This window comes from Astatotilapia calliptera, chromosome 22, assembly GCF_964374335.1.
Source record: "Astatotilapia calliptera chromosome 22, fAstCal68.1, whole genome shotgun sequence".
Lineage (NCBI taxonomy): Eukaryota > Metazoa > Chordata > Actinopteri > Cichliformes > Cichlidae > Astatotilapia > Astatotilapia calliptera.
This window is the reverse complement of record NC_137442.1, coordinates 5,892,938-5,916,997: the sequence shown is the minus strand read 5'-3', so window position 1 is coordinate 5,916,997 and position 24,060 is coordinate 5,892,938. Positions and strand designations below refer to the sequence as shown.

At 41.0% G+C, this 24,060-nt stretch overlaps 1 protein-coding gene across 1 annotated transcript; it reads left to right on the top strand.

Annotated features, from left to right (window-relative positions):
- The first annotated feature begins 5,324 nt into the window (after positions 1-5,324).
- Positions 5,325-22,585, top strand: LOC145419358 (class I histocompatibility antigen, F10 alpha chain-like). Its single transcript, XM_080296024.1, has 8 exons — positions 5,325-5,358; positions 7,248-7,508; positions 17,026-17,301; positions 17,829-18,131; positions 18,642-18,737; positions 21,113-21,130; positions 21,303-21,371; positions 21,699-22,585. Exons 1-7 carry the CDS (start codon positions 5,340-5,342, stop codon positions 21,347-21,349), a joined length of 1,020 nt encoding a protein of 339 aa, XP_080152150.1. The 5' UTR covers positions 5,325-5,339; the 3' UTR covers positions 21,350-21,371; positions 21,699-22,585.
- The last annotated feature ends 1,475 nt before the right edge of the window (positions 22,586-24,060 follow it).

Here is a 24,060-nt window from a genome sequence, read left to right as displayed (position 1 = left end):
ACTGCGTTTTGGCGAGTGATTGAGAGTCTACGTGCCGCCATAACCACCCCGTTTCACTGAACGTAAAAAGCTTCGCAATTTAACAACACAAAGGTCTTTGGATTCCACACACTGAAGAATAGTGCAATATGATGAAATCCCTTGGAGGAGTTCGTCAAAGAACGATGCCTGAAAAGAGGGGAAAATGTTGCCAAAATTGCACATTAATTTTAAAATGGCTGACTTCCTGTTGGATTTGGGATATTGCTCCAAGAGACTTTTTTGTACATCTTGATATCTCCTATAAGCTTACCAGGTTTCAGACTCATACATAAAACACAGAGCAGGGGCTGTGATTTTGAAATTTTTTAGGGGGCGCTGTGGAGCCATTTTGGGATATTCAATGAAAATGATCACATAACAACAAAGCCTTATCCACATTGGAGGTGTGCGCCAAATTTCAAGACTTTTTAAACTTTCCAAGCCCCTCAAAAGCCACTTCATCTTTCATGGTGAACCGCGTTGCCACCAGGGTGCGGCGTTCAGTTTAAAGTCACAATTTTTGCACTGAAGCATCACAAGGGACTGATGGTGATATTCACCGCTTTTGAGGTGGCCACGATGAACCTGTGAAAATCAGTACAACAAAATTAAAGCCATGACATTTCCTGTTCCCACTAGGTGGCGCTGTCCGTATTCCCGACAATGGGCACATCAATCTGTTCAGGGCGGGTCTGACATCATGCCTGTAAAGTCTGGTACTGATCAGGCTGGATTTCATTGAGTTATACTAATTTGTTTCTTCATGGCGTGACATCAAAGTTCGCCATGCCGCTGGGGTCACACCCTTTTGCGAAAAGTCACAGTTTTCACTGTAACCCAAGACCAACTCCTTAAGGCTTTCCTGGAGAAATTTGAGGCTGCAGATGTCACCCATCACAATACTGTACCCCAAAGTGTAAAACATGACATTTCCTGTTCCCACTAGGTGGCGCTGTCCCTGGTGTCAAATATGGCAGTTGAAATATGTTCAGGGGTGGAGCCTTATCATATGTGTTCACTTTGGTCAAGGTCAGAAAATGTATGACAAAATGAGAGGCAATAAGATTTTCATGGCGAGTCATCGAAATTCGCCGTGGCGCCACGGCCTCATGGTATTGTGAAAACTCAAAAGCTCCGCAATTTAACATGGCCCAGGTGTGTAGTTGAAACTGACCAAAGATGAAGCTTATACGACCAAATCCCAAGGAGGAGTTCGTTAAAGTTCGAGGCATGGAAACGGCAAAATTAGAGCCAAAATGTCACCTTCACGTCCAAATGGCGGACTTCCTGTTGGGTTTGCGTCAATGGGCCCACTGACTTTTTTGTTCGTCTTGGCATGATACACATGTGTGCCAAATTTCATACATGTAGCCCAAACGATGTGGTCGTAGGGCTGCATTTTACAAGGCATAGGTGGCGCTGTAGAGCCATTTCCCAGTGCTCATATGTAAAACCATTAAAATACAAAATTTTTCACCAGACCTGGCATGTGTGCAAAATTTCATGAGTTTTTGAGCATGTTTAGGCCCTCAAAAAGGCCCTTGTTTGGGGTGAATAATAATAATAATAATAATAATAATAATAATAATAATAATAATAATAATAATAATAATAATAATAATAATAATAAGAAACGGAGCAGATACAATAGGGCCTTCGCACTCTCGGTGCTCGGGCCCTAATAATAAGAAACGGAGCAGATACAATAGGGCCTTCGCACTCTCAGTGCTCGGGCCCTAATAAGAAACGGAGCAGATACAATAGGGCCTTCGCACTCTCAGTGCTCGGGCCCTAATAATAATAATAATAAGAAACGGAGCAGATACAATAGGGCCTTCGCACTCTCAGTGCTCGGGCCCTAATAATAATAAGAAACGGAGCAGATACAATAGGGCCTTCGCACTCTCGGTGCTCGGGCCCTAATAATAATAATAATAATAATAATAAGAAACGGAGCAGATACAATAGGGCCTTCGCACTCTCGGTGCTCGGGCCCTAATAAGAAACGGAGCAGATACAATAGGGCCTTCGCACTCTCAGTGCTCGGGCCCTAATAATAATAATGGATTGGGTTTATATAGCGCTTTCCAAGGCACCCAAAGCGCTGTACGATACCACTATTCATTCACTCCCACATTCACACACTGGTGGAGGCAGCTACGGTTGTAGCCAGGCTGCCATATCGCGCCATCGGCCCCTCTGGCCAACACCAGTAGGCGGTAGGGTAGATCTATCATATGACACTATATTGTCCAATATCATATGGCATTATATTATATTATAATATGTTATATTATATCCCCTTTCACATTAGAGCCACAACAGGACCCACAAGAACATGGGAACAAGTAAAAGTGGAATACAGGAGTATTCTACAGAATGGTAATATTTATCTCTTAGATTGCTTTGCGTCTCTTGGCAAGGTAATACTGGCCTGTAATACTCTGTTAGTTTGTTCATAACAGCAACCAAGAAAAGGGCAGAGGAAAAAAAGACAGGTGGTGGTCCTGCACCCCCTCGTCAACAAGTTGGTTAAGTAAATAATACCCTCACGGGAAAATCGATATCTCTCAATGAGCACACTGTCGCGCTGAGCTAAAGGATCCTGTCTATCCCGCAATATACGCTGAATTCTGAGGACTCTCCTTATCAATCTTGCACCTTCCGCAATGGGTGGCTCGCGTATACGGACAGGACATGGCTGCGACAGGCTTCCCAAATCCACCTTCGCTTTTATAGCCGTGGTCTCTCATCTTGATTACACGAAGTAATTTACAATTACTACTCTGAAATATGAATTACATCTGTAATAATCACATACATGTAATAGAATGTTAATAGTACATTTCCCTTTTTTAGGAAATGACCTGTATGTATCTGTGTGACATCAATAAAAGGATCAAGTGCTGCATTGTCTTTAGTTACATTGATGTTATTTATTTATGGTGAAACAGTGGTGGAATATCGCTGTTGCTTTCGTATAAATGAAGCGGACATACCTGCGTGGCCGCGATCTAATCCTGTTTACATAAAGTAAACCTGCTCCCCAGCAGGTTTACGCTTACGGCTCTGTTGCTATGACAGCAAGTCCCGGATGAGCTTCGGGGAACCGAACGATCCAGGATCACGCGAAATCATCAACAATCTAATCCAGCTAACTTACTTAGAGAGGTACGAAGAACAGGCCCCAGGTCATGACTTCTTACCTGAAGTTCAGTTCACCTGACACTCGGACTGGTGGCTGCCTCGGGGCTCCCCTTCCCTCATCCACCTGCTGGCCTCTATGGAAGCCCCGCCATAGCCACCACCAAACGACTGAGTTATTTTTACACATCGACCTGCATCTGGCCAATCCACCACCTCTCATTGTTCATGCCGTTACAAAAAAAATAAAAAATAAGTCACCGGGCATATGCCCGGTATGCCCGATGGCCAGTCCAGCTATGTTAACCTGCAACCAAATCTGCAGCTCCATACAGCAATGTTATGACTTAGATTACATCTTATAACTCATAACTCTTATGTTAGCTGCCCTCAGTAGCATACTGTCTGAAATATTCCACGGCTGCAATAATTCTTTAAGTGTTATTTTTTCCTTGGTATTCTAATTTCACCGAAGTTTACTAAACTCAACAAACTTAATATTACTTACCGGGACATTTATTCTGTCCTCATTTTCTTTCACCGAAAAATTGTTTCCTGCAGTGCCGTGTTTCTGCTTGGCTCTCCTACCTTTGCTAACGTGATGCACATAGTGCAGAAGCCGATGCTGCATTCACTTACACTCGGATATCTGAGCTTCACCGTGAAAACATAATCGGACATTTGATATTTGATTGAATTTTATTGTTTTGCCTTTGGGGTGGCACCTGGGGTGGCCAGTCTGGTTGGGGGGGTGGCCTGTGCCCCCCCCAGGCCACCCCGCTGGACACGCCACTGATCCCAGCTGTCATAGGGCAAGAGGCAGGGTACACCCTGGACAGAGGGAACCATTTGCACTCACTTTTACTCACATTCTATGGGCAGTTTGAAGTTTCCAATTAGCCTAACCCTTTAGACTGTGGGAGGAAGCCTGAAGAGAAGCCACACAAACACAGAGAGAACATGCAAACTCCAGAAAGACTAGTGATCCTTAATTTTTTAGGGATGTCATGGTTTTCAGTTTTATTTATACCCCAAAATATAAATATATGGGTCCCACCACTTTAAAACTGAAAATCATGCCAGCCCTAAAAAAGAAAAATTGTGGTTAGATAAATATTTTTTTGATTTTGTGCATGATTAATTAGATATCTGAAAGCATTTTCTGTTACATTTTACTATTTTTAATGATACGGTTATTAGATGTGATATTGAAAAATGTCACATTGGGTTATAGGGTGAAATGAAGTAAGCTAACCAACACTAGGAAAGTCAAGCAGCTTCTTTCATTTGGACTTTGCTGTGAGTTTAATTACCATCTGTCTCTGTTTGTTTTTTGAAACCCAGACTTGACTCTTAACATCCCCTAACGTCAGCTAGGAACGCACACCTGGACCAACCCAAATCATGAAATGAGGAGGGGGGAGGGGGCTCACTGAAATTAATATTTGTTGACCAAAACAAAACTAATGTCAGGAAACAAACACGTTTATAAGTAACTTGTGAAGTAAACATTATTTAATGGTGATATGTTAAAAAAAAAATTGTTAAAAAAAAAGAAGACAAGCTGACTTATACTGTTTTATCCACTGGAGGGAGCCCCACACCACAACTTGGTGAAATCATATTTGATATGTACTCTACATCAGTCATTCCTCACCTTTAAAGACGCCGTAACCTCACAGACTCCAGGGGCAATCTGTACCAAATAGCTAAACAGTGAACCCAGATTTATAATAACAACAACAACAACAATAATAATGATAATAATAATAATAATAATAATAAATTATACAATGTCTACCCAGCATAACACAAACTACGCCTGTCATAACATCAAAAATAATAAAGACCAGATGAAAGTAACTTTAACCCTTCTCTTCATCATTCATGGTTCATACGAAGATGTTTTACTTTCAGTTTCGTTGATAACCCTAAAGGGTGCGTTTAACCCAGATTTAAGTGACGTTTACTGTCAGAGTAAATTCCTATTGGCTCAGATGGAGCCCAGTGGTGACGTACCTCCTGGTTCTCCTCGTTTTCTCCTATTTTAGCTTTGATACTTGAGCTGGAAGCACAGAGCCGCCTTTTCTAGACAAGCGAACACACAAAGTCTGTTAAAGGTTTGGATGTTTATGGTCACAATGAAGGCCTCCATCTTCTTTCTTCTCCTGGGAATGCAGGGAGCAGCGGCAGGTCAGTTTGATTTGAATGTTTTTGTGTTTTTTTATATGTCAGATTTATGTAATTTGAAATACAAATGGACAGATGTGTTGTTCCCCAGAGACTTCCTGTACGCTAAACATTTAGTTATGATAGATCCTTGTAGATAATTTCAATGTTAAGAAACAATCGATCATTTTATACATGTAATTAAATCGTCTGATTCTCTCTCACATCCCTAATAATGAACATTAAAGTTTAGATTAAAAGTTACGTTTAGCTAATAAAAATAAATAAATAAGGCAAAGATTAAAACAAGGCGATTTCTGTCCAAAACTATTTGATGATTTCCGTCTTTAAATCGTTCATGACGCATTTTTAAAGGTTGAGACTCTGCTGTGTTTCCAAACAGTCCAACAAATAAAAGATGAGTGAGGAGGCTCGTTGATAATCTGGTGACAATAATCAACACTGTTCTTTAAAAACGGAGAACCATTTTAATTTTCATGAGGAATTAAAAATATTTTCACAAAACAGCTGATTATTAAAGTTCACTAAAGTGTGTTTAACACAAAGTATCTGTTAAAATTTAAGAGTTTAATTATTTAATTATTTGTTCAGTATACGCTGTACATGTAGAGCCACATGTCATTTGATGGAGTTTAATAAAAGGTAAAAGAAGGCTGCTTTAGACTGTATTCAGTATTATTAACCAGCGTTATGGATGTGAATACTTTCTGTTTGAAGGACATGCGCACACATGATGTAACGAATTACGCCCGGATTTAAGTTCACTGTTTTTCTGATGTTATTGATTCAGTAACAGCTCAATGATGGGACTTTTGTTGTGATTTGGCGTCATATAAATAAAATTATATAGAATTCAGATGAACTAAACTAAGTCATTATTGCTTTATAATATCGTGGAGTTACCAGCAAGAGTTAATTTTGGTATCACTGCTGAATGATCAATAAGAAGCTGCAGGTGAGAAATCCCTGAAAGGTTTTGCAACACACTCGCTCCTCCACCAGGGGGCGCTAATGAGAAGCGTTTTAAACTACTATGTGCATTGTTCAGTAACACAAACAAACAAATCCATGTACTTTTGATAACTGAGAACTCTCCTGCAAACCTGATTATAGAGTGAAAGATAAAATCAAAAATGCTTAAGATAATATTCCCCCAACAATATTTACTTAACATTCGTTTTTTATTGATAATATTATTGATCAAACATATTGGAAAGTTTCTGTAACAATTTTGAATGTGCATTAATTGACAAAAGTCTATGAAAATAATATAAACAAAGAAGAAGCATGGGAAACCCATTACAGAAATTATGAAAAAAAAAAAAGTCTGGACAGTCACATCAAAACAATGAAATCAAATTCATATAATTTATAATATAAAAAACGGAAACAAAAAAGAAAACAACTCACTTTAGAAGTCCTGCTGCTTGATTCAGAAAAAGGAAAGAAGAAACTTTACGGTTCATACAGCGGCTAACAAAACCAAAAGCAGATTAAAAATAATGTGTACTTTCTTTAACACTGAAAATAAAAAAATATAGTCAAATTAAAGTTATAATGAGTTCAAACCATTAATCATGAAAACTGAATTAAACTAAACTGAAGGATAAAAACACCAGTTTTAAAACTTTAAAGCTTTCTGTGAAAATCAGGTTCAAACTAGAATCTGTTGCAAAACACAAAATTACAGTTTTGAAGAAAAGAGGATCAGAAAATGACAATAAACACTGAATATCTATTCATAAATCTATTTTGTGTTTATTGAAGGGACAGCAGGATTATTACAGGATGTCTTTAATGTGCTGTAGTTTTTCTTGTTGTGTTATTTTAGAAATAATGTGATTTATAAATCTGTGTTCCTGAGATCTCACAACATTAACTGTTTCTTACAGTGACCCACTCTATGAAGTATTTCTACACTGCGTCCTCTCAAGTCCCAAACTTCCCAGAGTTTGTGGCTGTTGGGATGATTGATGATGTTCAGATTAATTATTATGACAGTGACACGGAGAAAGCTGTGCCCAAACAGGACTGGGTGAACGGTGCAGTAGATCCACAGTTCTGGGAGAGGAACACTGGGAACTTTATGGGTTCCCAGCAGTGGTTCAAAGCCAACATTGAGATTGCAAAGCAGCGCTTCAACCAAACTGGAGGTTTGTTCATGTTTCATTTTTACTGATATTTGCTGTTAATGTTTTCAGTGTGTTTTGTTTACAGTAGTAAACAGGTTTGCACACATTAAATGTTTCATTCAGATTACAGATTAAAATTATTAACATAATAATTCATAATAAATGTAGAACTACAGTCTGTGAAGCTTTAATTTAATTCAACCAGCTTTAATTATCATGTTTGTATGAACTGATATAATTTTTCAGTTAACTGATTAGTTGATCAAAATAATCAAATAATAAAGTAAAAATTAATTTTATTTGAAGTTTTCTGTTTATATTTAGGATTTTTTGTCTCTGAAACTTTGACGGTTGTTTTTGCTACAATTTCTCAATGAACTAATTAATCAGAAAAAAATCTCCTGCAGGATCTAAATAATCAGAGATTTATTTGTTTTACAATTATTGTGAACTAATATTTGACTTTTAATAAAAACAATCCTGGACTGAAACTCTCCTTCAGTGGAAGCTTCTAGAAAGACATCAGGACAGTCTGGTGTGTAGTTTCTCCCAGTTAGACGATTCTGTTAGAACAATAGGAGGCTGCAGAGTTTCAGAGGATGGAAACTTAAACCAGGATCAGGATCTGAGTTTGCTGCTCAGGATCCGTCTTAGTGTGTTTGTCTGTTCCTGAAGCTCACAGGAAGTCGCTCATCTCAGTTCAGACGTCCCTCACAAATAATCACGTTGTAATAAATAATAAAAAAGGAAATATGTCAGACACATAATTTATCATGCAGAGTAGATGGTAAATGTGCTGCGATGTCACAGTTTTTACATTTGCCTCAGATAATATTTTCAGATTCCATTAAACACAAACTGATGTTATATTTAATATAAAAATGGAAAAAAGTGAAAGTAGAAACGGCTCAGTGAACATGCCCTCTTTATGAATCATCTTAATGAACATTCATGTGAGAGTAACACTCGTAACACTTTAATGTGCTGAAGATCACTGTCACGTATATTTAAGTTATTTATGAGGAAATTCACTGTTTTCTGAGATGATTTTGTAAACCAGCAAACATCCTCATTAATAACTAAATATATTTAACTATATAAGATGAGGTGGTTCGGGCATCTGACAAGAATGCCCCCTGGGCGCCTCCTGGGTGAGGTGTTCCAGGCATGTCCCACCGGGAGGAGGCCCCGGGACAGACCCAGGACACGCTGGAGAGATTATATCTCTCCAGCGTGTCCTGGGAACGCCTTGGTGTTCCCCCGGATAAGCTGGAGAAGGTGGCTGGGGAGAGGGAGGTCTGGGCCTCTTTGCTTAGGCTGCTGCCCCCACGACCCGGCCCCGGATAAAGCGGATGAAGATGGATGGATTTAACTAAATACATCAAATATTGTGAAATTAAGCAGACATTCAGGGGGCCTAATAGCACAATCCCCTAATAGCACAAGAGTTTAGTGAGAATTAGACCAAAAATAAGAAACACAAACTAACAGACAGACGATACAAGCTGAGATCTGACATGAAAATCAGATTTTTTTTTTAAATTTCAAACTGATTTTTGTCTAATTTTTAAATGACATTAAGTTTGACTTTCAGTTTATGTTGAATATTTTTGGTCCCAGATTGATTTAATTTTTTACTAATAGACAACAGTCTGAAAATATAATGGGGAAATTAAAGCGTTAAAATGTCTTAAATTTCCCATAAACTGGCTGAAGGTTGATTATTTAAGGCGGCGTTTTTAAATCAGGTCGCTGTAAAACTCAGCAAAACCCCGACAGAAAACGTCCTTATGAGCGGCGAATAAAAACAACTGATTTTTTTTTCAGTCATTGAACTCCACTTGAGGCTGCGCAACGTTTATGAATGACGGAAAAAACTCGTTCTTGGCCGTTCACTGAGCTCTGTGACAGCTGAGAGCGTTTTCAGGGCCTCCCGGTGGTTTAAACTCCAGTCAAAGAAGGAGAGGAGACTGAATTTCACTTTGAGCATTGTGATCACATAAGTTTGTCTATTTTATCTACTGACACCAGCACCACTGACTAACAATGGCCTGTGAGGCCGTTCCCCAACTCTCCGAATGGTACTCATGTCATTGGTCAATCATCATGACAAAGTTATGATTATGAAACTGATCACAGCCCATTGTTACTCAGTCATTATGCAAATGTACTGTTTATAAGATTGGAGAAACCTGCAGTCAGCTGAGACTGAAGAAGTCACCTGGATGATGATGAAACGTTTCTCCCACAGAAAACGCGACGTCCAGATGAACAGAATCAACTTTTCGCAGGTCCCCACTTGTTTCAGAAAGAAAATTCTGTCTTTTGTTTGATGTGTTAGGTTGAAAAATCATCAGAAATGCATACTGGGATTTGTATTCAAGTAAAGATTGTGCCAAAGATTTCTACAGAATCGATAAAAGAAAGCGATCATCTGAGATGATTTGGTGTCTGCACTTCTTCTTTGATTGGACTTTAAATTAAGTAAAGGATAAACCACCGGGGGGCCCTGCAAACGCTCTCAGCTCCCACAGAGCGCTGAGAAAAGCGAGCTCAGGCCAAGAACGCTTTTTTCCGCTGCTCATGAACGTTGCACAACCGAGTGACCTACAAAGCGGCCATCAGTGACCGAAGAAAGCCATCTTTTCCCCCCCTTTTTTTTAAACATCTCATAAAGAGGTGTTTAAAAGCACATCGCTGTTATAAAATGCAGCTTTCTGACGGGCTTTTCACAGACTTTTACAGCATCCTGATCTAATAAACTGATTTTTACATAATTTCTTAACCAGACTGGCTGGAAAAGCGGTGAATTTTTCCTAAATGTAATGTAACTCTCCATGTTCATGTGAAAAAAATAAGTGATCATGCTCTGTGGCGTTTAAGCGCTCTCACATAGGACGCGGCACGCACAGCGCTCTGAAACCCATTCATGTCTATTATTTGCACCGAGCAAAGCTGTGGCTTGCCAACGGCTCTGCAGACCTCGGTGGGGGGAGAAGCATTGTGGAAACGACGCACTCGTCACTAGTCGGGATAGTTACAAAGCTTTCTTCTTTATGAATGAGCGATACATGTTTTTATTAAACATTTGAACATAATACAACACAGACTCACATAGATGATATAAAGTCAGAGAGATATATGTGCAGAGCGTAGCACGTCCCAGCTCCGATGTGAAAGCAGCGATGTTATAAAAGCAGGAACGGGTCGTCCTCACCTGTAGACTGTCTGCTCTCATCACAGCATCAGCAGCGCTCACGGGTCTCTGTGCTGCACATCCAATAATATCATCAATGTGAATGTTTTAATGTTTTTAGAAGAAAATTTTGATCTGGTCACAGCGCTGAAAAACACCAAAGTGGCCCAGAGTCAAAATCATGGTGTGAATTATTCTTTCAGCCAGATTTCAGCAAATTAAATAAATATTACAAATATTTAATGACTTCTAACAGTAAAACAGCACAAAGACCAACAGGAAGATTTCACACTGATTGTTGTCTCATTTTTACATGACAGTAAATCTGAGTTTCAGTTTATGTCGAATATTTTTGGTCCCACATTTCTTTAAGTTTTTATTAACAGACAACTTAACTGTAACAGTTCCTTCAGATACTTAAAAACCTGAAATTAAGGTCTTAAAATGCTTTAAATTTGCCATAAACTGGCTGAAAGTTTTCAGATTATTCAGGTGGCATTTTAAGACTAGTTTACAAAAATAATAACCCTTAACATACATTTTTTTAATTGGTCTCATAAAATTCACAGTTTCATGTCTCTTTGAGATCACCCTCATTCATCCATTATAAGATGTAGTTACCTGGACAGACACACAGGGGGCGCTAACATCATAGCATAAGGGTGTAATCTTCAATAGCAGCTTCTTCACAGCAGCAACATGAACTAAACATAACTTACGACATGGACGCCTACTTTCAAAAAACTGTCACAGGTTTATAACTTTCTGTGAAACTGGATTAAAAAATAAAGTTTACAGTTTTTAGAGCGCGTGCGGCGCCATCTTGACTGAGCACAGAGTGTGACGTCACTGCTGGTTGCCGTGAGCAGTGCTGCATCAGTTTATGTCAGCTAACTGGAGACAGAAGCAGCAACTTAATGGAAAACAAGGAAACTAAACAGGAGGATCCAGCTGTTAGCTGTGATGCTGGGAGCTCTTTATAAACGAGGACTGAGAGGAGCAGAGAGAGTTTGAGTCAGACCAACGAGCTGAGCACCGATGCTTCCCCCCCCCTGAGTTTGATTCTTCCTCCTGGACGTACAGATCGTCCCACCCAGCCTGTTAGCAAAGAAACATCTGCATGCTGTAATTAGATGACTGAGCTTTGCAATTTGAACGTCGGCGTGATTGTCACGTCGGCGTGATTGTCACGAGAGCGAATCGCTGCACCGAGAATAACCGCGCTGCTTGTTCTGTTAAACTTTTATTATTATCGTTACTGTTATTATAACACGAGCAGAACCACAGCGGCTCGAGGCCACGAGGACGGCGCGCCGCCGGGAGTCGAGTCTGTGGAGCTTCCTGTTAAAGAGGAGAGAGCGTGAATGTGAACAAACATGGCGTCAAAGGCTCCACTTACACTCTTAGTTTATTTCTAGGAAATTCCAACAGGAAGTGATCACAGACATGCGCGACAGGGATAGAGAGACGGGGGGACATAAGAGGGGGAGGAGCCTGACTCCTGTCTGTGTGGCTCACCTGAGCAGAGCGAGCACAGACGCGCTCGTCATCAGCTGTGACGTAACCCGAGTCTAAACTCACGTCACCAACGAGCCGAAGACGACGTCAGTGAAACAAAGTCTGCTTCCTGACTCTGAATATATTCCTGGCTGCGACCTCACGTCTCATCAGCCAATCAGCAGCAGGCGCGGTTTGAACGGTCATCAGTGGAGCAGCAGCCGTGGACGTGGAGCTCAGCTTAAAATCAGCGGCTCGTCTTAAACCGTGCGGTTTGATTCACATTTCAAACGTCGCTCTGTCCGCTTTCAGACGCCGACGTTAAGCTGTCGTCAGCAGACGTCAGAGCGCCCGCTGCCGATTGGTCGCTCCTCCGACACGCCCCTCTCACAGCGAAGCAGCTGATAACAGGCGGTCACACAGGAAGACCCCGAGCAGCTGATCCACAGCAGCTTCTTGTTTTTTAGTGCAAAACAAAATATATTTTTGAAAATGAATAAACACAAAACAGGGAAACAAACATGTTTGATGTCAGTTATTAAACGTCTAAAAACATTTATTTAAATGAAGAAACGCTGAGAAAGAAACAATCAAACAGATTCTGTTGAATCTGTTTATCTGTCACAAACAGCAGAGTTTGAACAGCTTCAGGATCCTTCGAGTCTTTAACTGATCGAACGTTCGGCCTGAACTCACAGCAAACACAAGAAAGGAGGGACGTCTCCCAGTATCCTCGCTGTGATCCCAGTATCCTCGCTGTGATCCCAGTGTACTCGCTGTGATCCCAGTGTCCTCGCTGTGATCCCAGTATCCTCGCTGTGATCCCAGTATCCTCGCTGTGATCCCAGTATACTCGCTGTGATGGATGTGAAACTTTGCCCATAAAACAACGAGGTCCATTACATCTCTGCTGGTGCTGTTAGTTTGTTCACGCTCAGTTTTCAGAGCAAATAAAACATTTTTCCAAAATAAATCAAAACCTTTAGAAGATTTTCTGCAACAGAAGCTTCACAGATTCGACCAAAAGTTCTGAACAAAAGTGCAAAAAGCAAAACGTGCGACAGCTTCTGGGCGACTCTTCCAGAAACTCCAACTCACATCAGCGTCTGCTTTCAGTCCAGCTTCGAGCTCGTTTTCACATCAAGTCTATGAACGAGTTTAAAGAAACTTCTTGAACTTTGTTGGTAATCAGATGCTTATCAGGTCGCTGCAGGTTTCATCCACCAAACGGCTCCAAACACAAACTGCATCTGGTGACGTGCTCGTGTTTCTCTGGAATAAAGATCCAATAGATTTGTTTTTATTTTTAGAGCCACCAGAAAAACCTGTTTTCCCAGTGGGAGTGTGTCACAGAGAGAACAGGACAGATGTTGAGTCTGAACTGTTGCTGATATTTAAATACGCTGTGACATCATCTCCTGGAGCCACAGATGATGTTTAACTGGAGTTCTTCACAGAGAGCAGCTCAGCGTCTGTGTGGAACAGCTGATTTACCAACATCATCATATTATCAAACCAATATTCAGAAAAACAGATTTCCTCTTGGACAAACATCCTTGTTGTTCCACATAAAATAAGTGTGAGGCTCAAACTGTGTTTGTAGACGAGAGTCTGTGACGAGGAAGCCCGGCGATGAGAGGCCGACGTGTTCGCGGGGATTTTATCCACAAAGTTACACACGAGAAAAACTCGATGCAGCGACTTGGAGAGGAAACGAACAGGTGTAGCGCTCAGGGTGGAGGCGGGGCTTCTGATCAGCTGTTTGAGCCAGTTTATCTTAAATGTGCCGTTTAAAGTGTGGAAATCTGAAACATTCAGCCCACCGTTTACATCGAGTTCATACGAGCTGTTTTTCTAATGTGACGTCTCCTGTTTGTCCACATGAAGCTGAAGAGCAGCCTGTCAGTGTCTTTGATGGTTTATTATGGAGGCGTCGAGCCAGCGCTGCCTCAGGGACACCAGAGATTCCTGCTTTAGTCAAAACTCTTCCTCTCAGTGAGAGAGCTGAATTTGTTTTTAACTCTTTTTGTAGGAGGGATCAGACTTAGATTCATTCTTTTCATCCTCAGTGATTCACATCCTTAAATATGGAAGCTGTTGTTTCATGGAGATATTACAAAGGTCAGATTTGGAGCGTCTGTGATGAGTTCACGTTTATTAATATTCAGGTCAAATCTGGAAGCTTTGGAGAAACTGTTCACTGCAGCAGCTCAGACTTGACCTTCATTTGTCTAAATCAGAGCGGTGTCGTCAGCTGTGCTGCGATTAACTCTCTGCCAGTGACGGAGATCCTTTTACATCACCTGATTTTACTCGTCTGATAAAACACTAACAGGAAGAGGTGCAGAGAGGCGGAGCCGCCTCGTCTTCTTCCTCCGTGCAGGTTAAATCTGTGGATGTAGCAGCCATCAGTTTATTACAGCTGTTACTGTTTGTGTAGAGTTTTGACTGATGTAGAGAAATAATTACTGAAACTAAATTAGTTTAAAGATTGAAAGATGAAACGATGCTCCGTGTATCAAAGGCTTTGAGTCCAGCATAACTGAGTCCAGCGTCATCGTTGTTCTGCAGCTACGATAAGAGCAGAAACAAACTGGACGCTAACAGTCGATCAGTAAATGATCTTTGTCAGGTTGAGTCGGTGTAGTTCACCTCTGAGTCGTGGTGGTGCAGCTGCTCGTTTTCTAACCTTCTGTCAGACTTCATAAAGAAAAGGAGACGACAGGTTAGAGACGACTTTGTGACGTTCAGATGTCAGACCGTCAGCACCTGCTGGATCCACAGCAGCTTCCTGACAGCAGCTCGACTCGCTCGCCGTCTCCCTGCAGCGTTCACGCACGCGTCAGGTGGTGTCGCTCCACCTGTTGATCGTCTCAGCTGCTTCCTGTGGTCACTCTCTCTCCTCCTCACTGGCTCCAAAGCTGAGCTGTAAGGTGTGTGGGCGGGGCATCAAAACAGCTGTCGGCTTCATCTTCCGCCATTTTATAGTTTTTAATGAGCTCACCTCTTCCGCCATTTTATAGTTTTTAATGAGCTCACCTCTTCCGCCATTTTATAGTTTTTAATGAGCTCACCTCTTCCGCCATTTTATAGTTTTTAATGAGCTCGCCTCTTCCGCCATTTTATAGTTTCTGATGAGCTCACCTCTCCTGGGAGCGCTGCCCAACCAGCCGACCTGGTGACGTAATGAGTGATGTCACGACCACAAATCAGCGAGCAGGAAAATGACTATAAACAAGAATCACTTTGAATCCAACGTTACTCAGAATAAATCACAACGCTCTTAATTTTGTGTCAAAGCTGTAAAATGTGCTGTTTCACGTCCTCTTTAACTCGACATGTTTCCTCACTTTAACCCACAAAACTCACAGCGACTAAATCCTCAAGTAAAAAAACTTTAATCAACTTTCCCTCGTACAAAATAAATGAGACGAACTGAATTAAAAATACTGACGCTCATCTCCAAAATCATCCACAGTACAGACATAATTACATGACCACAGCCATGTGGTGTCGTCTAGGCCAACATTCGCCACTTTTCCAATTCGTCTGGTTAAGAAATGATGTAAAAATCGCCATTTAATAAATCAGGACGCAGTAAAGGTTGGAGAAAACCCCGCCAGGACACCGTATTTAGTGCCAGCGGGTGGTGTTTGAAAGCCTTCATGTGAGCAGCGAAAGAAACGACATTTTTGGCGGGGTCTTTGAACGCTGCATTAGACATCACGGGTGTGCGCGACATTTAAGAGCTGCGGAAAAAACAGCGCTCTTGCTCGGTCACTGAGCTGCTTTACCCGGCGCTCAGTGACAGCTGTGAGGCGTTTTCTTAAACTATGCGGGGCCTCCTCATGTTTCTCATCCACTGTAGTTTAACTCCAATCAAAGAAGAAGGAGCGCAGACACCAACTCATCCCTCAGTCCGGTAAAGTGATCGCTTAAGTTTGCCTATTTGATCACCAGCAGCACTGACTAACAATGGGCTGTGAGGCCGTTCCTCAACTCTCTGTACGTGTTACTCAGGGCCACTGATCAATGATCGTGACAGTTTGCGTGTTTATAATCAGACACTGACCTCGCGGCCCGTTGTTAGTCGGCGGTGTTAGCATCAGGCATTATGCAGATGTCCTGTTTCAAAGTTGGGGAAACCTGCAGTCAGCTGAGACTGAAGAAGTCATTTAGATGAGCGATGAAACGTTTCTCCCGCTGAAAACACGACGTCCAGATGAACAGAATCAACCTTTTTCTGGACTGTTTGTTTCACAAAGACCGTTCTGCGTTTGTTTGGGTCAAAAATGCAGTTTTCCTCCATTCAATGTCTTAAAAAATCTGTATTAAAAAAAAAAAATGCTGTAATCATTTAAAATGCTTTAAATTTCAGCATAAACTTAGGAAAAGTGTGTAATCTTCATCAGCAGCTCCTCCTTTACAGCAGCATGTAGCAGTTCTGAGCACTAAGCCGAATGAATGGCGCGGTTTCATTCAGCGTTTTAAATGTCGCTCTGTCCGGTTTCAGACGCTTATCTGACGTTAAACTAAATCTAAGTCACTAAATCCTGCTGTGGGTAAAAACAACTTTAATCAACTTTCCCTTGTACAAAATAAACGAGACAAACACAAACTGAATTAAAAATAATGACGCTCATCTCCAAAATCATCTGTTTTTTTCCCAGTGTCTTTCTGTAAAATCTACATTGTTAATGATGAGTGGTTTTAAAAATCTTCCACTGAGACAAAAGCAGCCATAAATGTAGATCCTCTATATGTTGATCACGTCTCTGTGTCAGTGTAAGACTTTAGTGCAGCCTCTCTGGTTCACTGCAGTCTTTGTCTCTGTGTTTCTGTCAGGTGTTCACATTTTCCAGCGGATGTACGGCTGTGAATGGGATGAAACAGGTGAAGTGAGTGGATATATGCAGTATGGTTATGATGGAGAGGACTTCATCAGCTTTGACCTGAAGGACCAGACATGGGTCGCTCCAAAACAACAGGCTAAGATCACCAAAGACAAGTGGGACAGAGACAGAGGTGTGATCGCACAGTTTAAGAATTACCTCACCCAGGAGTGTCCTGAGTGGGTGAAGAAGTATGTGAACTATGGGAGGAGCTCTCTGATGAAAACAGGTAAAATCTATGACCAGAATTAGATTGTTAACCAATAGTAATATGTCTCAGTTTATTGCTTACTATGATATTAAATTAATATAATAACACTTTGTATGGCATTTTAATACATTCTTTAAATTTCATTTAATTGTATAAACTACATCACATCAAAAATAAATCAGTATGCTTCTAATAATAATAATCTTCTTCTTTTTCAAGTTGCTCCTGGTTGCCACAGCAGATCTTCTTCCACAGTTTTAGCTCTGATATACTCATTTCTAATCCTTCTAACTCCTTATGATAATTTTAATATCATCAGTTCTGTCTCCTGTATTTGTCTCAGTGCCACCATCCTCAGATATTAAATCACAGCAGGTCTCACTGCCATCTTGTAAACCTTCCTTTCCACTCTTGCTCGTCTCCATCCACTCCACCTTGTCTGCACTCTCTTCTTCACGTCTCGTCTGCACTATGCACCCCTCCAGCTCAAATACAAGTAATAGTAATAATACAGAAAGAATGAACTGTTTATCTTTACTCCACAGATCTCCCCAAAGTGTCTCTCCTCCAGAAGTCTTCCTCCTCTCCAGTCACCTGCCACGCTACAGGTTTCTATCCTAACAGAGTCGAGATGGTCTGGAAAAAAGATGGAGTGGAGTTTCATGAGGGTGTGAACAAAGGAGAGATTCTCACCAACAATGACGGGACCTTCCAGATGAGTGTTGACCTGGATCTCTCATCAGTCAAACCTGAAGACTGGCACAGATACAGATGTGTGTTTCAGCTCTCTGGTGTGAACGAGGACATCGTCACCAAACTGGACAAAGCAGCGATCAAGACCAATGAAGGTGAGTCTGGAATCAGGATCAGATGAGTGATAAACATGGGAAACACACACTTGAATTACTGCAATAACCTGTGGTTCATGTTGGATGAGGTAATCTGTTTGTTTAGGTTTTCTTTCTGTCAGAATAATTTTAAAACCTAAATCAGTTTAGACCAAGTTGTGTTTTTCCACCACATTTCTGTTCTTGCTGAACATTGATGAATATAAAACATGTTCATGTGTGGCCACTGTTAAGCAATTATAATCTCTGTATTTACCTGACGAATGGACAGTTTTAGAAGATTTCATAAAAAAAATGGGGGAAAACATGTATATTTGAAAACATTACCAATAAATGTGAACATAGCAATGTATTGAAATTAAATTAAATGGCAGAACTTTTATTGTTGGAATGAAAGCAAAAATTAGTGAGACAAATATGTAGTGACCATAAACGAAGCTCTTGTACATGATTGTTATCTGTTTGTTGAAACTTTTTGTTCTCACCTTTTGTTTGTTATTTGATCCACAGGAAATTCCTTCTCCCTGATCATCCCTGTTGTTGTTGCTGTGGTTGTTCTTGCTGCCATCGCTGTGATTGCATTCATTATTTACAAAAAGAAGACAGGTGGGAAACAAGAACTTATTTACTTTTTTCTGCATCGTCTTTCTTTTTTTTTACACCTGAGCTACAGTTTGGGTGTCAGGGAACAAACAACCACCAACTCAGTTATTGAAACCCAAACATTTCTTCTCTTTTCTTAACCATCAACTCTGCCAAACAAACACATCCTAAGGCACACCTTTACCTGCATTAGAAAGGTGTGCCTTCTCCAGCTTCCTCCTCAGATACAATTGTTTCAGTTGCTTTACTCACAAAAATTATTTAGCTTTTTTTTTCTTAGCGGCCAGGTTTCTCTTTCAGAACAGCATTTCCAAAGTTATTTTCTTATTTAATTCCTTTATTTTATTTTATTACGGGTTTTGACAGTAAGCTCATTGTAAAAACTGCCTGAGAGTAGGGCTGTGCCATATCATACCGTTCACGTTAATACCGATATAATGTTAGGCAATGATAAGAAAATGTGAATAAAAGGAAGAAGCTCTTGCAGTGTCTGGTTGTTACAGTTTTGATGCTGCGAAACCTTCTGCCAGATGGAAGGAGGGAGAACAGAGCATGTGAGGGGTGGAAACTGTCCTTCACTATGCTGTTCGCATGTCAGATGATGTGTCTGTCATAGAGTTGGGAGACGGGTGGGAGAGGGCCTCCAATGATCATTTCTGCTGCCCTCACTATCTGCTGCAGAGACTTCTTTTCAAGAGGGTGCAGTTCCTGTACCAGATAGTGATGTAGCAGCAAAGGACGCTCTCAATGGTTCCCCGGTAAAATGATGGGAGGACAGGAGGAGGGAGTTTGGCCTTCTTCAGTTTCCTAAGAAAGTGAAGACGTTGTTGGGCTTTCTTCATGATGGTGGTGGTGTTCAGGTTCCAGGAGAGGTCGGCTGATATGTGCACACCCAGGAACTTCACACTGTTGACCATCTCATAAGCAGATCCGTTGATGTGCAGTGGGGTGTGGGTCGTTGAGGTCTTCCTGAAATTAACAACCATCTCTTTAGTCTTCTGAACATTTAGAGACAGGTTGTTATTTTGACACCAGTCCACCAGGTGTTGTACCTCCTCTCTGTATTCAGACTCATCGTTGTTGGTGATGAGACCCACCACTGTTGTGTCATCTGCAAACTTGATGATGTGGTTTGAGCTGTACTGTGCAGTACAGTCATGTGTTAGCAGGGTGAACAGCAGTGGGCCAAACACACAGCCCTGCAGCGATCCTGTACTCAGTCTGAGGACTTTGGAGGTTTTATTTCCTATGAAGACAGACTGGGGCCTGTCAGTTAGGAAGTCCAAGATCCAATTGCAGAGGGAGGTGTTTAATCCTAGTAGGCCCAACTTTACCAGCTTCTGTGGAATGACTGTGTTGAATGCTGAGCTGAAGTCAATAAACAGAATTCTGACATAGGTGTCCTTTTTGTTGAGATGGGAGAGAGAAAGGTGAAGAGCAGATGACATGGCATCATCTGTGAAGCGGTTTGGGCGGTAAGCAAACTGTAGCGGGTCCAGATTCTGTGGAAGCTGAGTTTTCATGTGCCTCAATACCAGCCTCTCAAAGCACTTAGTGATGATGGGCGTAAGTGCCACCGGCCGGTAGTCATTGAGGCAGGACACAGTGGACTTCTTTGGCACTGGGATGATTTTTGTGGTTTTGAGGCATGCAGGTACCACAGCTGAGCTCAGTGTGATGTGTTTAGGATGTCTGTGAAGATGCCTGCGAGCTGGTCAGCACACTCCCGAAGCACCCGGCCAGGTATGTTGTCAGGTCCTGTAGCCTTTTGCTGTGGACAGATAGAGTACTTGGTCGTTGGGGGAGGGGGGCATCTTCCTTGCTGGCTCTTTGTTCTCTGCCTCAAAACGTGCAAAGAAGTCATACAGTTGGTGAGGCAGGGAGGGATCACTGCTGCATGCCGGAGGTGTTGGCTTGTAGCCCGTGATTGTTTGGATGCGCTGCCACATGCGCCGAGTGTCCTTTGTACTTGTGAAACTTTTGTTGTTGGTCTTATCTCCGTACTGCCGCTTCGCCTCTTTGATGGCCCGTGATAGGTCTGCTCTGGCTGTAGTGTAAGCTTCTCTATTTTTGGACTTAAAGGCAGAGTCTCTGATTTTCATCAGGTCTGCAGATATGTACAGGGGAGAAAAACACATTAATAAGTACAATTGACTAGAATTGTACATGAGCACATTTTGTGTGCAAGATCAGAATATATCTATAAACACATTAGTGAGTAAGCCCACTGTCTGTTTTTAACTTTACAAATTAAGTTAATCCAAATTGCAAAATGAAAATATCAAATTATGTTTCATGCCCTGTATAATACGTGAAAAAAATGTGTTAACATTTATAACAAATTACTAACATGATGTATTTTTTCCTTTTTATTTCAGAGAAACGTCCCCCATCTCGTAAGTTAAACTTTGTCACTTTTCTCTAATCTCTTGTCTACACTAAATTAAAAAGGGTTTCTGTACTTTAATCTAAACAGTCTTTCAGGGCTGTTTCCTGTTGTGTTCGATTGTTGTAAAAGTGACAGATGAGAGCAGGATGTGGACTAACATTGTGTTTCTGACCCTACAGCTGTAGAGAACCCTGAAGTCCAGGAGCAAATGCTTCCTCAAGCCTAAACCACAAACAGCTCTGCACACAGTGAGTTACTTCATATTTGTGTCTCATGTTTTAGCTTTCTTTTTAAAACTTATGTAAAATACTGGCTGTAATAAAATCTCATTTTTAAATGCAACCAAAAAAAGTGTTTTGTATAACTTTAAATCATATTAAAAGAAAAATGCTTTCAAAAAACAGTTTCATGAAATGATTTAACAAAATTAAAACAAATGAGTTAATTCCATTCAGAAACATATGAAGTAAATACTTGACTGAATCAGGAGTATTTTAGATCTTAATGAAACTGTAAGTAGATTATTTGTGGATCTGAACAATCCTAACATTTATTGTTTCTTTTTATCTCTGTAGGTTTATGGATAAACCTAAAGAGGAGCTAAAAGAAGATGTGGTTCAGCTCGTTCTTCTCAATAAACTAGAATTCATTGAATTGATTGTTCACATCATAAAATTTGTTTTTAAAAAAAGATCTAAAATCTAAAATATAGTTGCAGATGCTGGTTAATCAAGAAGTTTGAAAATGAGTTGGCAAATGTTTAACATAAACATAATGGTGAAACTAAATTATTCTGAATTTGTTGTTTTCAGTTTAAAAAGAAGTCACTTTATTTGAAAGATCTAACAAAGATGTGACCACCTGGAGAGACATAAAACACATTAAAAAAATATGAAACAGTGGAATCATCACAGCAGTTGTAGTATCATAAACCTTTGTATGTTCATCTTAACTCAAAAATCCAATAGTTTAGTGTTTCTGGGGTTTTCTTGTAAATTGTTGCATCACTCATGAATGCTGAGATTCCCTCACTCTCAGTGATAAACGAATCATAATATATTTCTAAATTTTGTACATGTTTACTTGTGTATTTCGTAAAATTTGATTTAAAAGACAATCTTGTGTTGAATTCCAGGAGACCTTAAAAGATTTTTCTTTATGTCTGAATTTTTTTCTTAATTAATGAAGATGATGTTTATTCTCTGTTGTTTGATTTAAGATATATTTTGAGTTTTTTGATTTTAGAGTTTAGTTCAAGTTGAGATTCTGGAGGGTTGTGTGGGTTATGTTTTTAACACATTGGTGGGTGTGTTTCTGCTTATAGTTCAGGATTTTTCAAGGTTTTCCTCATTTGTCTGTAAACTTTAAAAAATTAATTAGTAGAATATGTATCAGTAAAACGGCATTGCTCTTTCTCTCCTTTTCATACTTTGGTTGTCAATAAAGTCCCAAATAATCCAAATTTCTGTGACTTTTTGTCATAAAATGCACACTTAGGTACAGTTTCATGAATACTGCCTAAATATTATTGGACTAGATACAATATAACTTGTGATAGTAGCTCAGTACGCTTAGGTGTCATAGTGACAGCTCAGGCTCATTAAGTATCCTGTGACAGAGGACCCAACGCACACAGCGTGGCACGATGGTTCAATGTTTATAGTTTTTTTTTTTTTTTTGTCTCCACTCTTGGCTGTGCAGCTTTGCAGCTGATGTTTCTAGCACAGTATGCAGCACACACCACACACCCAGCAGGACTTGGGTTACTAGAAAGGAGAGGCATGAATAGATGATGGGGATCAGCCATGTGGGTCACCCCTCCCCTGCAGCTGAGCCATAAACCACACCTCACCACATACTCCCAGCGCCAGACTTAGACCGCAGCAATCGGAGCTAGCCTACTCCTACTAGTCTGTAGAATGAAAGGGAGGAAAAAGTTAGATGTGTAGAGGGACTTTACACACACTACACAGGGCTGCCTTCAACTGCATGAACGCCGCCTGGCAGTGCTCCGTCCACCCGACCAGATCTGGGGCACCCTTTCGGGTGAGATCAGTTAAGCGGTTAGTCAGCTCTCCAAAGCCTGGCACAAACTGGGGGTATTAACCAGCCAACCCCAAGAACTGACTCACCTCCTTTATGGCCCTGGGAGGCGGGCAGGATGCTATGGCAGCTGTTTTATCCATCTGAGGGTCCGCCTGCCCACCTCCCAAGTGGTACTCCAGATACTCTGCCTACCTCCGTCCAACCACACGCTTCTTCTGGGAGGGTGGAGCATGTCTGCGTCAGGGACTCACATACTGTGACACTGCATTCACCTTGCGCTGAAACTTGCAAAGAATATAGACCAATCTTTCTTCACCACAAGAACTATGGGGCTACACCACGCGCTGTGTGACTCTTCTATTACTAACATTTTTAGCATTTCAGCCAATTACCTTTTAACAATGTGTCTTTTAAGGTCAGCTTCCTCTAGGGCTGTAAATGCACTGTGACTCCTGGGCACGTTTCAAAATGATGCTCTATGAGCAAGGTGGAGAACACATCTACAAAATGCTGTTGCAATGCAGCAACACAGGCTCTCTGGGCCTGTGTGAGATTGTCATCATAATAGAGGGAGGTGGGAATTGTGGAATTTTGCACCTCCATCCTAAACTCATCTCTCTCCTTAACCAGGCTTACCAGAGAAGTGGTTTAAGCCTCTTCCCAGTCTTTCAGAGGTTGAGGTGCCGAGCAGCTTTGAGCTGGAAGAAGGGAACAATACAAGCACTTTGTCTCCCAATGACAATTGCCTCAGGCTAGCTGCTCAGTTGTACAGGTGCTGCTGATGTTCCTGGGCCTGGACCAAATATTCTCCCCAAAGTGTGAAGCTTTGCTCTCAGGTCCAAAACATATTGAATATCATTCTTAGCTGGGCTTGGACCTTCCTCACAGTTT

What these genes read in the sequence shown, in the direction of transcription:
- LOC145419358 (XM_080296024.1), top strand. An exon ending in GAGCTCTCTGATGAAAACAG is followed by an intron (nt 17,302 to 17,828) that starts GTAAAATCTATG and finishes TTTACTCCACAG; the next exon opens with ATCTCCCCAAAGTGTCTCTC. An exon ending in AGCGATCAAGACCAATGAAG is followed by an intron (nt 18,132 to 18,641) that starts GTGAGTCTGGAA and finishes TTTGATCCACAG; the next exon opens with GAAATTCCTTCTCCCTGATC.